Source organism: Carcharodon carcharias, chromosome 8, assembly GCF_017639515.1.
Source record: "Carcharodon carcharias isolate sCarCar2 chromosome 8, sCarCar2.pri, whole genome shotgun sequence".
Taxonomy (NCBI): Eukaryota; Metazoa; Chordata; class Chondrichthyes; order Lamniformes; family Lamnidae; genus Carcharodon; species Carcharodon carcharias.
This window is the reverse complement of record NC_054474.1, coordinates 176,169,897-176,187,755: the sequence shown is the minus strand read 5'-3', so window position 1 is coordinate 176,187,755 and position 17,859 is coordinate 176,169,897. Positions and strand designations below refer to the sequence as shown.

Below are 17,859 nucleotides of genomic sequence, written 5' to 3'. Positions count from 1 at the left end.
ATGGTCAACTCTGTTCAAGCCTATTTGGCTCAGTTGTCACACTCATCCCTCTGAGTCTGGAGGTTTTGGTTTCAAGCGGCACTCTTGTGACGCTATTTGAAACGCACTTTGTTGTCCCATTTGTGAGAAAAATTGCAGCTTTTGTTCAACTTTTTGCCTTTCACTAATGATCACTGAATTTGCTCCATGACATGTAGGTATTTGGATATAGCTGACACCTTTTTTCGGTAGAAGAGCGATAATTTTTAAAATACATTTTTATTGTATTTCAGTATTGTTCCGCTAACAATGAATGACAATACTTCTGCTTCTGAAAGGGTTTTCTTTCCTTTCTGTCCAAAATGCTTGCAAACAGTAATTGCTCAACATTTGTAAAACAGAGGAAACTTCTAATAAATGTTTTGCTGTTAATATTAATGCAACAGAAAAGCAGTGGAGAGTTTGGCTGGCAACAATGATGCAGAAATTCAGCGTGTGAAAGATGGAGCCCAGAAAGAGATACTTCAGGTTAAACAGCTCCTCAGTAACCAGATCCAAGTCTTGGAGGAGGTGAATATATTCTTTATTTTATCAATTTGTTTAAACCAATGATCATGTTTGGGTTAACAAGCTTTTTACCTATTTGGCAAGAAACTTTTGGACAAGGTAGTTTGGTAACAGTTTTTTGGCAAATATGGTTTGTTCCATTATGAAATATTGTAGTTGACGCATGCATTGGAAGGTATCTGGATTTAGCACTTAGGGAACCAATTATTGTGGCTAACACTGCCACTACTTTCTCATTGCATTTTCCTCTCTTACTCTGTCATAGTTTTGCTACCCTGGTCTTCATCTTGAGGCATACTTTTAGGGTGGAGCATGCAGTAGATGCAACACTAATTTGTGGATGCGTACATGTACAGGGAGCCTCCCCATGGTGCTGCAGCGCAAATAAATGCAGCCATCCATTATACCCACTCCACGGTCCTGAATTTCTGGGAGGCTTGTTCCAATGTCCTGCAGTAAATTCAGAAGGAGGCTCATGGAAGGTCTGTAAACAGCTAGATACATGTTTAGCTGGGGGTTCTGCTGTCCTTCCACTAAAGTTACAATGGGAGATCGGGTCAAACTCCATGGAAATTTCCCTAAGAAATTAAACTGATTTTGAAAATTGTTTCACTGGGCTATCATCCCCATCGGCCAATAGAATTTCCATTTTCCTTTATGCTCTATAATATGTGAAAATATATTTTTTTGGTGGCTGGAAAAGGGAAATGGGTATTGAAAATGTCCTACTGAAAATTTACAGGAATAAAATCATTTTTCCCCTTTCATGCAATTAGGATGTTAAAACTACCCAGGAAGAATTGGAAAAGATGGCTGCTATTGCAGAGCAGGAGAAGATTCGGAGTATCAGCCTGGAGAAGCAGATTCTAACAATTAACAAACAGAACCGTATGGGATCACCTTTACCCCCAGAGCAGACCAAGAACCGCACAGAGACTGAACAGTCAGTTTTCTTTTAGTTTTAGTTTTCTGATGTCAAAACATTCTTAAAAAGAGACCAGATTTTTTAGAAAATCTTTCACAGGATAGGGGTGTCACTGGCTAGGCCAGCATTTGTTGCCTAAACCTAATTGCCCTTGAGAAGGTGGTGGTGAGCTGCCTTCTTGAATCGCTGCAGTCCATGTGGTGTAGGTACACCCACTTTGCTGTTAGGAAGGGAGTTCCAGGATTTTGACCCAGCGACAGTGAAGGAATGGCAATATAGTTCAAGTCAGCATGGTGTGTGGTTTGGAGGGGAACTTACAGATGGTGGTGTTCCCATGCATCTGCTGCCCTTGGCCTTCTAGGTGGTAGAGGTCACGGGTTTGGAAGGTGCTGTCGAAGGAGTCGTAGTGAGTTGCTACAGTGCATTTTGTAGATGGTACACACTGCTGCCACTATGTGTTGGTGGTGGACGGAGTGAATGTTGAAGGTGGTGGAAGGGGTGCCAATCAAGTGGGCTACTTTGTCCTGGATGATATTGGAGTGACACTCATCCAGGTATGTGGAGAGTATTCCATCACACTCCTGACTTGAGCCTTGTAGATGATGGACAGGCTTGGGGGAAGTCAGGACATGAGTCACTTGCTGCAGCATTCCCAGCCTCTTAACCTGCTCTCATAGCCACAGTGTTTATATGTGTAGTCCAGGTCAGTTTCTGGTCAATGGTAACCCCCAGGATATTGATAGTAGGGGATTCAGCGATGGTAATGCCATTGAATGTCAAGGGGAGATGGTTGGATTCTCTCTTGTTGGAGATAATCATTGCCTGGCACTTGGGTGGTATGAATGTTACTTGCCATTTGTCAGCCCAGACCTGATTGTTATCCAGGTCTTGCTGCATATGAGCAAGGACTTCTTCATTAACTGAGGAGTCATGAATGGTGCTGAACATTGCGCAGTCATCAGCGAAAATCCCCACTTCTGACCTTATGATGGAGAGAAGGTCATTGATGAAGCAACTGCAGATGGTCAGGCCTAGGAAACTACCCTGAGGAACTCCAGCAGTGTTGTTCTGGAACTGAGATGATTGACCTCCAACAACCACAACCATCTTCCTTTGTGCTGGGTGTGACTCCAACCAGTGGAGTTTTCCCCCGATTCCCATTGACTCCGTTTTGTTAGGGCTCCTTGATGCTGTACCCGGTCAATTACATTATGAAAGGGAGGTAGTCTTTAAGTTATGAAGAGGATGGATCAGTTTACATTATAAACGAGGGGGGTTAAAGTACATTATGAAGGGGAAGATAATTTTTACTGTGAATGTTGGAGTTAGTTCACACAATAAAGGAGAGGGAACATATTACTATAAAGGATCATGAAAGATAACATGCAGGTACAGGAGAAACAGCAAGAAATTAGGAAAGCAAATGTTTTGTTGGCCTTTATTACATGGGGATTGGAGTATAAGAGTAAAAAAGTCTTACTGTGGTTATCCAGCATGGATTTGATGTGCTGAATAGTTGCCTTCTGTACCATATTGACTGACTTTTTTCATTGTCTTAATTAGTTTAATTGTTGCAGTGTTTGAATTCCAATATATTGCCAGTTTTTTCTAAGAAAATACACTTTTGCATCCGAGTTTACAAAAAATTGTTGCCTCTTTAACTTACGTCTCCCAAGTGTCAGTATTTAATAAGGAAAAGCTGATGCATGACATGTGCGGTAATTGTAATATTCTGTTCAAAGCAAAATTTCCAGAAAATGATGAAGCTAATCAATAGCTTCAATATTCAATAAATTCAGAGCTTAAGAATATCTGACAATTTTCACTCACACTTTTAATGTCGGGATTTAGCTTTGTGGAATACCAGGTAAAGGTGTGCTAATATTTTTTAGGCTAATTGATCAGCTAAATGAGACTATAAAGAGCAAAGACGTTCTTATTAATCAGCTTCAAAATGAAAAGGCAAAGATGCAGGACAGTCATGTGAATCCTTCAGAAAAGATCCAGGAACTCACTGAGGCACTTCTGAAGAAAGCTGGTGAATCTGAAGTAGGTGATGTCTTAATACTTTTTTTTTTACTAACTCCAATATTAATACAATATAAAGAATAGATTCCAATGTGGCAATTACTTGATTTTTCAAAATTAGATTTATGTTTCAACCTGAGTATCATAAGTTGTGATTTTCTATTTCTGTCCTCTCTGCATAATTTTCTGTGCATTTGCCTTAATAGACATGGATAGAAGACTGGCAATTACAGAAACAGTGGCTTTCTCTGAACACTAAATACAATCTTAACATGTAAAGAGTGGTAATTGTTTTTGGATTGAAAGAAGGGTTGTTTTAGGACTCTCTGCACGGCCTTCTTGAAGGAAGGATTACTCTTCTTGAACCTGATATTTTAGCTGAGGAGACATGTTACAATGTTTGTATTAAATTAATATTGACTCCCTAACTCTAGGTTTGCAAAGTAAAATAAGAGAGCTTGATTTTATTCCTCCTCGAAATTGGGAGTGAGGCCAGGGACTTGAATTAGTACCTGTGTCTTTCACCACTAGTCATGTTCCTGACATCTGCCCACGCTATTTGGAGGTTGCACTGAACTGTTGCCAAGACGTCTCTTCAATGAGAGAGAGGAAATCTGGGAGATGAAACTTCCTAGCACATGCTAGCACATTATTTGGAAGTAAAGTTGTATGAAGCTTCGGAGGCTTGCTCCTGTCGGAGGTTTCCTGTATGAAATGAGGACTAATTTGGAACATAGAGGAAGGGGATCCCTAAAGTGGGGGAACCACTTGAAAGTTAATGCTGGTATTTTACTGTTAACTTTCAGGATGATCCACTCGAAGTTAGGTAGGAAGAAGTACATGTACAACAGATGTCAGGTAGAAAATACAATGGAGAATTGGACTGAATACAGAAAGACTAGAGGGGAAGTGAAAAAACTAAGAAGAGCAGGGAGAGAGCATGAAAAGAGACTGGAAGCTAACATAAAAGGGAATCCCAAGATCTTCTATAAGCATATAAATATTAAAACGGTGGTAAAAGAAAGAATAGAGCCTTGCATGTGGAGGCAGGAGAAATCACGGAGGTATTAAACAAGTACTTTGCATCTGTCCTTACAAAGGAAGAAGATGCTACCCAGGCCGAGGTGAGAGAGGAGGTAACTGGTACACTAGAAGAATTTACAATTGAGAAGGAGGCAGTGTTAGAAAGGCTATCTTTACTTAAAACAGATGAAGTACCAGGACTGGATGAGATGCATTCAGCGATTCTGAGGGAAGTGAGTGGAAATTGCAGAGGCACTAGTGATAATCTTACAATCTTCCTTGACACAGGAGTAGTGCCAGAGGACTGAAGAATTGTGAATGTAACACCATTGTTCAGCCACAGTCCAGTCAGTTTAACTTCAGTGATAGGGAAACTTCTGGAAACTATTGTTCGGGACAAAATCACTAGTCACATAGACAAGTGCAGGATAATTAAGGAAAACCAGCATGGATTCATTAAGGGAAATCATGTTTAACTAACTTGCTGGAGTTTTTTGAAGTAACAGAGAAGGTTGATAAGGGCAACATTGTGATGGATATGTATTTTCAAAAGTCATTTGATACAATGCCACACAACAGACTTGTGAGCAAAATTCTAGCTCATGGAATAAAAGGCAAAGTGGATAAGAAATTGGCTGAGTGACCATAAACAGGGTAGTGATAAATGGTTGTTTTTCAGATTGGAGGAAGGTTTGTAGTGAGGTTCCCCAGAGGTCAGTGTTGGGACCCTTGCTCTTTCTGATATATGTTAATGACCTAAACTGTAGTGTTCAGGACATGATTTCAAAATTTGCAGACCATATGAAGATTGGAAATGTTGTCAGCTGTGATGGGGATAGTCTTGGACTTCAAAAGGACATAGACATGTTGGTGAATTGGGCAGACAAGTGACAGCTGAGATTAAATTCAGAGGAGTATGAGGTGATTCATTTTGGCAGGAAGAATATGGAGAGACAGTATAAAATAAAGGGAGAAACTCCAAAGGAGGTGTAGGAGCAAAAGGGCCTCGGTGCGTATGTACATAAATCTTTGAAGATGGCAGGGCATGTTGAGAGAGCAGTTAATAAAGCATACAGTACCTTAGGCTTTATTAACAGGGGCACTGAGCACTAAATTAAGGAGGTCATGTTGAATTAGGCCTCACCTGGAGTCCTGCATCCAGTTTTTGTGCGCGATACTTGAAGAATGATGTGAAGGCATTGGAGAGAGTAGAGAGGAGATTCACAGGAATAATTCCCGGAATGAAGAACTGAAGCTATGAGGAAAGTTTGAGAGGTTGGGACTGTTTTGCTTGGAGAAAAGAAGGCTGAGACAAGACTTGGTAGAGGTATTCAAGAACCTGAGGGGTATGGACAGGGTAAATAGTGAAAAACTGTTCCCACTGAAGAGAGCATCAAGAACTAGAGGGAACAGATTCAAAATAATTGGCAAAAGGAGTAATAGTGATATGAGGAAAAATGTTTTCACCCGGGGGTGGTTGGAGTCTGGAATGAACTTCTTGAGAGGGTGGTAGGGGCAAATTTGATCAAGGTATTCAAAAGGGAATTGGATTAATATCTGAAAAGAGAGAATGTGCAAGATTGTGGGGATAAGGCAGGGGAGTGGGACTAGGTAGAATGCTCTTTCAGAGAGCCAGTGCAGACTCAATGGACCAAATGGCCTCCTTCTGAACTGTAAAGATTCTGAGGTTTTAGACCACAAATTACTATTTTCAGGAATATATTCTTATAACGAGTTATGCATTGTTATGCATGTTTGAGCTTACTTTGTGCCTGTGGTGAGGTGTCCTATGCCTTTAAGCCAGTGGCTTTAAGCAAATGTGCTGCATGGCTCCCCAAATCTTCAATCTCTTTTTGCTGCAATATTTAAGGAAGCCACCAGAGACATGCCTGCAGGCATCAACATTAGGTTACATTCAGGGAAGTTCTTCAGTCTCTCCAGATGTGTGCCTCTGGCAAAACCACAGAGGCAGTAATCAGAGGGCTTCTGTATGCAGATGACCAAGGCCTATATGCCCACAACAAGGAAGACATCCAGACTGTTTCAAATAAATTTTTGAGTGCTACCAAAAACAACTTATCTCCAAATCAGTGTCTGCAAGACCGAGGTTATGTTTTAGCCAGCGCTAGGCACATGCTATAAAGCACCAGACCTAACTGTTGATGGCAGTAACATCTCAAGGCTTTAGAAAAATTCTCATGCATAGTAACATGCTCTTTAGCGATGTCACTGTTGATGAAGATATCAGTGCACAAATACAGAAAACAAGCTCTGCCTAGGGCTGACTCCATGATCATGCCTGGAAGCAGTGTGGCATTAAGCTGAAGACTAAAATCAAACTTTACGAAACCATTGCCCTTATTACTGTGCTGTACAGCACAGAATCCCAGATCTGTTACAGACGCCACATCAAAGCTCTGGATACTTTCACCAAAGGCACCTGAGGACCATCATGAGAATTTGATGGTAGGACAAAAATCACAAACAATGCCTGGGCTCAACATCATGGAGACCACCCTCCAAAAACTCTGTTAAGATGGGCAGCCATGTCTCCTGCATGGATGACTACAGGATCCCAAGCAGATCTTCTAAGAGAGCAGCCACAGGGCAAACAATATCAAGGTGGTCAGTTTAAACCTAAAACTTATGAATTGCAGACTATCTCTCTTGGGAAAACACTGCAGTTGACTGGCCCATGTGGAGGCAAGCACTGAAATTTGGTTCAGCACACTTCAAGGACCATCTATGCCAAACTTACAACATTCAGCCTGCCCAGAGGAAGGCCATCTGCAGAAGTTCCCTAAGCACAGACAATGACAACGTGAACTGCCAGTTCTGTGGATGAACATGCGGATCCCACATCAGACTCCTCAGTCATGAGAGGATGATAAAATCACTTACAACTTGGAGATACTCGAATAATGAGGAATCTACCATCATATGTAGTATATGGTACAGAATATAGTCGGATGTCACTAATATTGCCTGCTGGAGCTGAGTCACTGGTGCTGGGAAGCCTCTGTTCACTCTGAGGTTTTAGTACATTAAGCTCCCACTTGGTTTCCAGAGCAGGGAATTTTTCACCATATCCAACTAAAATTAGTAGAGATTACTTTGGAAGGAGGAGGCCCTATTATAATTCAGTATTCTTTTGATTTATTGTTGTTTTGCTTTGTATAAGTCGAAGTTGTGATTGTGATATTTATGCTGCTGATCATTCAGTAATATGGAATTTTTAAAAGTCTTTGAAATACTTTCATTTGTTAACATAAAACAGTAAACTGATCAAATGGAAAATGTGCTTAGTTTGATTTAGAAAGATTTTGTGTTAGATTTTGTATGCTATTTTATTACGCTGCATTGTGATTTAGATACAAAACCAGAAGCAACATGTACATTCATTAATAGAAATTCAAGTCAGCATGACCAAAGTCAACTTTCAGATTTATATGTTACCAATTAGCTTAATGCATTGGTGAATAACTAACTTTTGCTTGATAGAAATAGTGAAATGAATTATTGCAGATAACATTCACATGCTATATTAGAGTTTTAAGTTTTACCAGCATTAAATAATATTATATACCTCATTTTCCTTCCTTAATCAGGCCCTTCGAGGTGAACTAGGAAATGAGAGAAATCGCTTTGAAAAGGAAATGCAGGTAATTGTATCTTATGTATATTTTATCAAGTACAAAGAAAACTTAATTTTTAGTTTGCAGTTCACTATGCCATCACATGGGTTATCTGTACTTTTATGTGTCTATGGTAGGTCCTGTAGCTCAGAATGGAACTGGAATTGCTTTATTTCTGCATTTTGAGTGATGTCGCTGCTCAGGGTCTTGCTTCCCTCTCAATTATGTTTATCCATTTTTAAAACTGATCAGGCACAATTGTCTGGCAAGTGACTTTTGACTTTTAGCTAGTGCTTGTTCAAATGGGAAATTTCCAGGAACTGGGCCAAATAAAAAAAAGAGTGAGTGAAATTCCCCTTTGTACATTTCATTTAACAACAACTTTGCTAGCTACTAGAATTTCCGGGGGTCTTCTATTTCAGAGATGTTTCTTCAGTCTCTGACGCCAACTGGTTATCCATGAATGAACTGTGATACTTGAGTGGAAATGATTATAGCTAAGAAGTGTTGGAATAACGTTTACTTGCTTTAAAAGTTTTATTTCTTGGAATGAGCTGCACATTGCTGTTGCCTTTACATCGTATACCTTTGCTGTGTAAGATATCATGAGAAACTATGATACAGTAGGCGTTTTGGCTCCTGCAATAAAATGTTCAAATTAGTGAAAAGTTGCAATTCCATTTGTTATTACACACTATACAAACTTGGAACTTAAATATTATCTCTGTCCCTACAAGAACTACCGAAAAAAATTGCCTGAACTCCAGGATAATTTAAAGACCAACAATCAAGAGGGGGTCTCCCATTGTTGAATTAGCAGTAAGAGAAATCACTGTCAGGCTTGTCTGTCTGCTCCACTGCTAGTTAGTTGCTTTCTAGAAATATTTTGCCTACTCACTGTGATTATCTTCTGTTATGCTTAGTAGAGATATAATCGAAAAAAATCTCTTGTAAATTCTTGAAACTATAGAAACACAGCAAGGTTTTCAAACTTTTTTCAATACTGTCATCTAGCTTTAGCATGCAACATGCTTGATAACTTACCTGGCATCCAATTATCCACTGCTGTTGTTGCAGGGTTACAGCTGCTTTCAGGTTCTGCATAAAACAGGCATTAAACTGTGGTTTTAGGTTTTGACATTAGATGTGATTCTATTATTGAGACAGATTATCTTCTGTGTTTAAATGCTCTTCATTCTCCTTGAAAGGCTGATGCCTTGCAGCTGTATTGCATAAGAAATCTGTAAACTACCCTCAACAGAACTTTTTAATCTGATATATGCTAAGTGCTTATGTGTGTTAATTGCATTTTTTCCCCTGCACACCACTTACTTTTCTGCCTGGTTTACTATCTGCCTATTTAGATATTGTTTATTTAAAAACGGGCTGATTTGTTTACCCCCCCCCCCCCCCACCCCAGTAGCCTAGTGTATAAATATGTCACAAAACAGCAGCAGACCATTCACACCTGGGTGAGCCAGCTGGCTGGTTGGAGAAGCCAAAGGAAAATCAGCTACCTGGGACAGTATGGGGGTCGTGGAAAGATCACTTTTCTAGAGCGCATGTGTCTGTCTGCTACTCAGTGATTCCTGCTGGGAATACATACACGTAGGTGCTTGTTAAGAATAGTGGCAGTGCCCCTCGTAGCCAAATGAATCACCAAATTCACATATGAAACCACTTGAGAGCTGCCAGAGCACATGCATCCATTCTTCCAGGATAAGTTATCATCTTTAGTTTCTTCCACCCTCTGCTATTCTACCTTTTATAGTCTTAGGTTCACTTTTTGAAATTCCCTATTTACTTTAGGGAATGTGATTATTTTTTACATGCAGAAATACCCGCATCATCCACCACCACCACCACCACCACCACCACCACCACCACACACCGCCCCCCCCCCCCCCCCCCGCCACCTGCAGCTCACCATCCGCAACAACGAGGAGTTCTGCTGGGAGGGGCCATCATAGCCCAGGGTGGGGTCCCAACATCCAGGCTGTGCTGCTGCCCAAGAAAACCGGCCACCCCAGCAAGGTTTACGCCTGAAGGGGCGAGATCGGAATCAGATCAATAATCAAAGCTGGAAAAGTATTTAAAAAAAAAACACCAGGCTTATATTTAATTCTTTGCATCCACTGTGCACTGTGCAAACCTAAAGAGCTTCTTGGTTATTCACATTGGCACCAGGGCTCATAAAGCTTGTAGACATCTGGCAGAGGTGTCGTACCACTGATGCAATGCATGTTTATTGCTCGTTTACTAGTAACAAACTGTTGAAAACATGGAAACCAAACAAAATATAGCATGCAAGTCAGCATTCTGCACTGTGTTATCTGTGCATTTAAACTTTGTTTCATTTCTTGTTTTTAGGGTTTTATGGTCGTGAGTTATTTTAAATTTCATTTAAAACAACATTGGTTTCTGCATAATCTGAAATAATGAGTTATTTCAATCTACTCCACATACCCAGACAGTCTAGCTGAGAAGACAGGGAGAACAAAATCTTACAGCTGCCTTGCTACCCTGTCAGTTTTCTCATTGTCTGTGTACTTATCCTGTTTATTGCAAGACTGTACCAGGCAACCTTGATTTGCAGGGGGAGTGTTAAAAAACTGGCTTTTTAAAAGAAAAGATTTTTCAGTATTGAATCAGATCTGAATGAAGGAGCATATCTAAGAAATAAATGCCAAGTACAAAAATTAAGTACAAAATTAAGCTTCGATTTAGAAATGATTTAAGCAGTTTCTCGGAAATGATTTGCATAGGCACACCAAAAATTGCTCGTAAGTTTGGTTTACTGTTAAGTAGTTCGACAATGTGGTTGGAGGAGAGAACTTGTAACCACACGCAGTTGTTAGTTTTGCAGTTCTTGTGTGAAAGACTGTTCAGGGACACAGTTGGAGATCTGGAGTGGACATTTGTATTTGTGATGAAACAGCTAGAGTGAGCTTTCCAATCTGGCAGGCCGTGGGCATTCTTGCAGAGGAAGTTACGAAACCGGGGATTAAGTCATCGTGTTAATCATGTAGAATAGTGGCTGGCTTTTTTTTTTGAAGACTGCAGAATAGAAAGCAGAAATGCAAAACAAAAAGCAGAACAAATGGAAATTCCGATAAGAAGTAAAGATTTTAGACCAATAGATGTCAATTATCTGCGTGCAGAGGCCCAGTCTGAGAGTGAAGAAAAGTTAATGAAGATCCTGAATCTGGGGTGAAAATTATTCTACACTGTGTGCTTGTGTTTATGGCTTCCTAGAATATTTGACTATTCTATTTTGAAAATTGGCAATATGTTGGCAAAGAAGATTTATTCAATGTAGTCCTGTCTGTCGCATGTGTGATGCAAGCTGTTCACTGACGACTATACTGAGAACAGGAAACTAAAGTAGCATGCAGATGTTTGTGGGCTAAAATAGGAAGACAGCCTAGTTTGACAAAAGTCGACATCTTGAAAATGCCTTTTTAAGAAAAAAGCCCCTTGCAAGCATAGGACCACGAGGATAGGAGCACAAATCAACAACTACCAAACGGCTGAACTTGCACTTCCTAAAATATTTGTTGTTGTGCACTGAACAAAAAGAGAATCAGAAACTTACTGGAAGGCTGGGATTAGAGTTTGGTCTGTAATCTATGCTGGTTCACACTGAAGCAATAAGAGTACTTCAGTAAATGCACTGTTCTGGTGACCCATGTTTGTCACTTCAGTTTACTTTGTGAAGTAGTGAGCTGACGGAAGTTTTCGCAGGACAGCAGTAATTGAACAGTTCAGCCACAGGCTGTGGTGAACTACAGTGGAAAAAATCGTATCTCATCGAGGAGAAGACGAACGACAGCAGTCTGTAATGCTACTTGACTAAAGGTTGTGCTTCCTGTATCTTGCTCTTTCATGTTGGGATTGTTATTGAAATGAGGATTCGTCTTCACAGAATGGTAACAAAACATCAGTGCAAACTTGATATGTTCCAACCAGCAAAGAGGTGACTTTTGGAAGAATTGGTAGTCAGAGGTATCTGTTTGAAAAGCTTATGAAAGGCTAATGACGATACTGCCTCATCACTGAAAAGCTGCAGTTGATCACCATAGCAACTCTTGACAGAGCTGCAACTGGCCCCTTTTTTGAAATTTTATGTGATGGAGCAGAATCAGAAAATGTGAATGAAGAGCTTTGCGCTATTTGAAGTCGGTAACTCAATCAGTATTCTACAATTCAAGGACGGCATGGTGAGCGGTTTTGCTTAGAAGAAGCTCAGAGTTTAATTTCTGAAAATGAAAGATCTTTGTCGCATGTGTGCCAGTGATCTCCAAGGAAATCAGCGACGCTGGATTTTCCACACCTCTAGCAAAAGAAGATTGCAGATTGTTCTTTCTTATGTATTGGGTTATACCATTAGCCGTGATGGCCAAGGAGAGTTCTTATGCAGTAAATGTGCCTTTATGTTGGAAAAGGTATTGGAATATGACATTGTTATTGCTCGTGTTAAGACTGTTGCCAGTGCGAGACTGCAGATGTTAACGGCAGAGAAAGAACAATTAATTCAATGTATAGTGTATTTGTATTTTCAGTGTAATGAAAAATCTAAAATTTCCCAATGTAAAGAACGCATCTCTACTCGGGGTGTGAATCAATTTTCTTTACAATACAGCATGCTTCTACAAGATGAATCTGTTGTATCTGAATTCTGGATGCCAGGAAGGAGCAACAAAAAAAGCTTGCGCTGCTCAAACTGCTGGCGCACTTTCAGTGGTGGGCACAGGACAAGAACATGCCTCTGCTCTGAGTCAGTGCGAGTAGCAGGTTTATTCTGTGACTTAGTCTGTTCCACCCCTAGACGGACCATGCGGAGTGGATTAACAGGAAATGTACACCAAATTCCGTTAAGCAGCCAATCACGGAGTATGTGCTTTGATTTAGACCAGAGAAGACCTACCATTGCAAGGAAGCTGGCCAATCGTGCCCGTTCAAGACAGTCAGCTTGTACAGACGATCTGGAAAATGAATCAATGCCAACATTAAATTCAACCAGGATTGATTGGATGACTGATGAATCTGAGGATATTCAGCCGAAATCCATGTTTGATTGTAGAGTGACAACTGAAAATTGTGCCTTAATGAGACAATGTATTGCTAATGCAATTCAGGAAATTAGGGATATTGAATACAAATCAGTGCCTTCCTTGTCGAAAAGCAAAATACCAAAACGTGTGAAATTTTCTGCAAGGAGACCAACGTCAGGATGTAGCATTGCGATGGCCCTGCAAGAAACCGATAACCTTAATGGTGCAAAACCTGTACAAACGATTTGGGTGGACCTAGAAGATGATTGTCCTTCTTTAAAAACTGAGGTAGTTGATGCCAGTAGCGTTACACCTGTCTGTCTGTCTGTCTGGGTCTGCCCAAATTTGTATCTAAAATTTAGCTGCTACTCATTTGACATGTCAATATTAAGACTGGCATATGTGGACATATCCAGTTCAGTTGACAGAAGCCTGTCAACATTTAGAAATTAAAATGCTTATGTAAACACATATTGGGAATTTCAAAAATAAGCTCTTATCTTTGTTGGGTGTTGAGTATCAGACCTCTGACCTATAGTTCCTTTCCATTCCTTGCCAGCCGGTTCTTCCACTCTCTTGGCCTCCTCCACCTCAAACCCTGTTCCTCTGAACAATCGTCAGTTTCTAGCCTCAAGCTGCCTGTGCTCCATATAATCTAATTTACCATTTTGCAGCCTTGACATATGCTGAGAAGGCTCTCCCATTGTTCTCAAATGTTCCCAGTCTTCTGTGCTTTGTACATGGCCTTTTCTCCCCTTAAGTGTCTCTACTGGCTCTTCCGTTGTTCTCAATCACAGCCTTCTTTGCCCCACTCAGCTGCCCATTTGTCTTTTGCATAGTTTTCAAATCTCATGCTACCCATTCTCCTCTTTAAGTTTTTTTTTCTCTTACCTACATCACTCTTCTATTTAACTTTTTGGTGTGTCTGTGACACCAATGGAAAATATTAGACTGGCACAAATAACCCTCAAAAATACTCATATAAATCGGTAACATCAGTATAGACAAACTTCATCCCATAAAGGTCACAAGCACATTAGCTAACAGGGAACGGAGTAGCCATAAATGGGTCTTTTTCTGGTTAGCAGGATGTAATGAGTGGTGTGCCACAGGGATCAGTGCCTGATTTTACAATTTATATGAATGACTTGGATGAAGGGACAGGTGGTATGGTTGCCAAATTTGCTGATGACACAAAGGTAGGTAGGAAAGTAAGTTATGAAGTGGATGCACAGAGGCTACAAAGTGACATAGATAAGTTAAGAGAGTGGGCAAAGACCTGGCAAACGGAATATAATGTGGATTAATGTGAAATAGTCCATTTTGGCAGGAAGAATAAAAAAGAAGCATATTATCTAAATGGTGGGAGATTGCAGAGCTCTGAGATTCGGAAGGATCTGGGTGTCCTAGTACATGGGCAGAATCTTCGGGTTGGCGAGTGGGGCCTGCCTACGTGTAAAATGACACACGGTGGCATCAGGCGTGCGTCCCAATGTCACTGCGCGTCATTCTGATTCTCGGAGTTGGCTGCGCGTCTGCCAAACTGTCAAATGACCTATTAAAGCCATTTAAAAACTAATTAAAGTAATTAATTGAGTTGCCCATCCAACCTTAAGGTTGTCGGGCAGGCGAAGAGCCCAGGCGGCCTTCACATTTATCATGAAACCTCATCCACAGGCGGGATGAGGCTTCGTGAAGGGTTTCTAAATTAAATAAATTTTTTTATTGAAATTCATTGACATGTTCCAGCTCATGTGACACTGTCTTAAATTTTTTTTCTTTATTAAAATTTTTTTTAAATCACACTAATCTCCCTGAGGCAGCTCTGTGCCTCCGGGAGATTTCTGCACTCTTTTGCGCACATGCATAAAAGAGCGCAGGTCCCGACTCCTCCTACTCCCCCCGCCTGCACAGGGAGCGCTCAGCGCTTCTGGGTGTGCCCAGTATGCAGGTACAGTAAGTAATTAGGAAAGCTTGTAGAATGTTATTGTTTATTGCGAGGGGAATTGAATACAAGAGTAAGGAGGTTATGCTTCAGTTGTACAGGGCACTGGTGAGGCCACATCTGGAGTACTGTGTATAGTCATGGTCTCCTTATTTAAGGAAAGATGTAAATGTGTTAGAAGCAGTTCAGAGAAGGTTTATTAAACTAATACCAGGAATAGGTGGATTCTGTTGTGAGGAAAGGTTGGACAGGTTAGGTTTATATCCACTAGGGTTTAGAAGAGTAAGAGGTGACTTGATCAAAACCTTTAAGATCCTGAGGGGTCTTGACAGATGTGGAGAGGATGTTTCCTCAATTGGGAGAATCTAGAACTACAGGTCACAGTTTAAAAATAAGGTGTCGTTCACTTAAGACGGATGAGGAGAACTTTTTTCTCTCAGCGTTGTGAGTCTTTGGAACTCTCTTCCTCAGAAGGCAGTAGAAGCCAGGGCCTTTGAATATTTTTAAGGCAAAGCTTGATAGATTCTTGATTAACAATTGGTGAAAGGTTATTGGGGGTAGGTGGGAGGTTACAATCAGATCTAATTGAATGGTGGAGCAGGCCTGAAGGGCCAGGTGGCCTACTCCTGCTCCTAGCTCATATGTTTGTATGTTCACACAAATTTCTCCAGACAAACTTCATAAGATAGTGCTATCACAGTAAAAAAAATCTCAGCAGCTGAGAGAAAGGTAGTTACATACTAGGATACAAGGCAAGTTGCAGAGAAATCAAGAAATCACAAGCACAGAAGGAGAGATGGCAAAAAATATCAAGTTAAGGTCACTTGGGCATGAACCACAGGAGATCTGCTACTACTACAGAAGGTTAATTATCTCATCTTAATTACAATGCTGTCTGAAGGATGTTGGACCTTCTCTATAACTTGAATAACTGAGTTTCATCATTTCTTACGTTACTATGTTACAAGGATATATTTTCTTTTCATTACCCCTTAACAGAACCTGGTTGAAAAACAGAGGCAACTGGGACAACTGGAAGTGGAAGCCAAGCAGCTAAAGGATGACCTTGAGACTGCTGATGTTACTATTAGTACTCTGCAAGAAAAGTTGAAGAAAGCAGACGGTGCAAATAAGGTAAAAATTCTACCCATTTTTTTTGTCAAAGCCCTAAATTATGCAAGTATGCTTAAAAGGTTAATTTACGAGCACCTAATTTTCGCCTAAAGAGCTCTGAAAACTTTTTGTACCAACAATTTCTCATTGTTAGGGACATGGCCAGATTATTTAGAAAGACCTTCGTGAAAATCAAAGAAAGTTAACCAAACAGGTGTTTTTATAAGGCATTAATTACTGACAGGAAATTTCTAAGATCATAGTATAATTCCAGTTTTCAACAAATTGGTCTTAACATTCTATCGCACTAATTTTTTTAGATTCTTCAAGAGCATGCTAATGAAAAGGAGAATGAGCTGGTTGCTGAGAAGCAGAACAGTCTGAAGCGAGATAAAACTATTCAAGGACTGACTCTGGCTCTGAAGGCCAAGGATAAAGAGGTATGTGGCTCAGTAAAGTGAATACTGACAAGCAGGTTTTTATCAACTGTGCAAGAGATATCTTGCTTTAGAAATGGAACTTGAAGCTAATCTGTTAAAACATTACCATATATTTATCATTGCATTATATGCACTTTTACACTGTTCACTCTTTTAAAATCCTCAAACAGATAGAGGAACTTTGTCACGAAATTGAGGACCGAGATAATACTCTAGTAAAAGCCAGAGATTCTATACATAAAGCACAACTGCAAAAATTTCAGGTAAAAGACAAAACTGCTTAATAATGGCTGCGATTGTTTTATTATTTGGAGTTTAGGTAAATGGATTTCTCTGTATAAAACTCTAATTTTGAGAGTTTTTGATATTCAGGGAGCAGAAGAATATCAAAGTCTCATGACTGAGAAAGAAACTGAGCTTGCAGAGCTGCGTACAGATCGCAATGGAAGAGTAATGGAGATCCAGAAATTGCAAAGAGCACTGAACAGGCGAGAGCAGGAGCTGAATGACTTAACTGAAGCAAAGGATCAGCTAGAGGAAGAAATGGAAGGGCTGCAGCTTCAAAAAGCAAAGGACGACAAGACCATTAATGTTAGTGTCCATTCTGTAACTCTTCTTTACCATTTTATATGATGTTATCTATCAGTAAATTGTTTGTATTATGTTCTTGTGGTAAGAACAAATGAACTTGAACTCGTATTGTTCCTTATTTCATTTCTCAAATATCCAAAAGTGTTTCAAATGCATTGAATTACTTTTGAAGTACAGTCCCAGTTGTGCGAATGTGGAGACCTGTTTTTGAGGTAATAGTCAAGTTTAATTGGAGGTTTTATATTTTAGGCTTTAAAAATTAGGAATAACTTTTTAATGTCTCGTATCCACGATCCATTAATAATGTGATGTTAAATCATATTCTTATGTGACATCTATGTAAACCATCTAATGAAAGTCTAAACAAAGTCAATGACTGAATGTAGTATGCCCTGCCTGTTACAAACCAATGTTGATAAACCCATGTGTTTCTAAGTGTTCATGAATTTCATTCTGCATTATGGATTGTAGAAAACTACAGTACCCATAGTGGAAGTCAGACTAACTAGCCTGTAGTTTGCTCGATTATCTCATTCCCCCTTTTTGAACAGGGTGTATT

The 17,859-nt window shown here is 40.0% G+C and overlaps 1 protein-coding gene across 8 annotated transcripts in view; it reads left to right on the top strand.

Annotated features, from left to right (window-relative positions):
- The window catches only part of cdk5rap2 (CDK5 regulatory subunit associated protein 2), a 162,118-nt gene that overhangs the window by 34,852 nt on the left and 109,407 nt on the right, over positions 1 to 17,859 (top strand). For all 8 annotated transcript variants that reach the window (XM_041193297.1, XM_041193298.1, XM_041193294.1 and 5 more), the window contains exons 6-13: positions 426 to 549; positions 1,323 to 1,489; positions 3,364 to 3,520; positions 8,131 to 8,184; positions 16,156 to 16,290; positions 16,590 to 16,709; positions 16,880 to 16,972; positions 17,082 to 17,300. In XM_041193297.1, the coding sequence (XP_041049231.1) occupies positions 426 to 549; positions 1,323 to 1,489; positions 3,364 to 3,520; positions 8,131 to 8,184; positions 16,156 to 16,290; positions 16,590 to 16,709; positions 16,880 to 16,972; positions 17,082 to 17,300 (1,069 nt within the window). The remainder of the gene's footprint in view (positions 1 to 425; positions 550 to 1,322; positions 1,490 to 3,363; positions 3,521 to 8,130; positions 8,185 to 16,155; positions 16,291 to 16,589; positions 16,710 to 16,879; positions 16,973 to 17,081; positions 17,301 to 17,859) is intronic.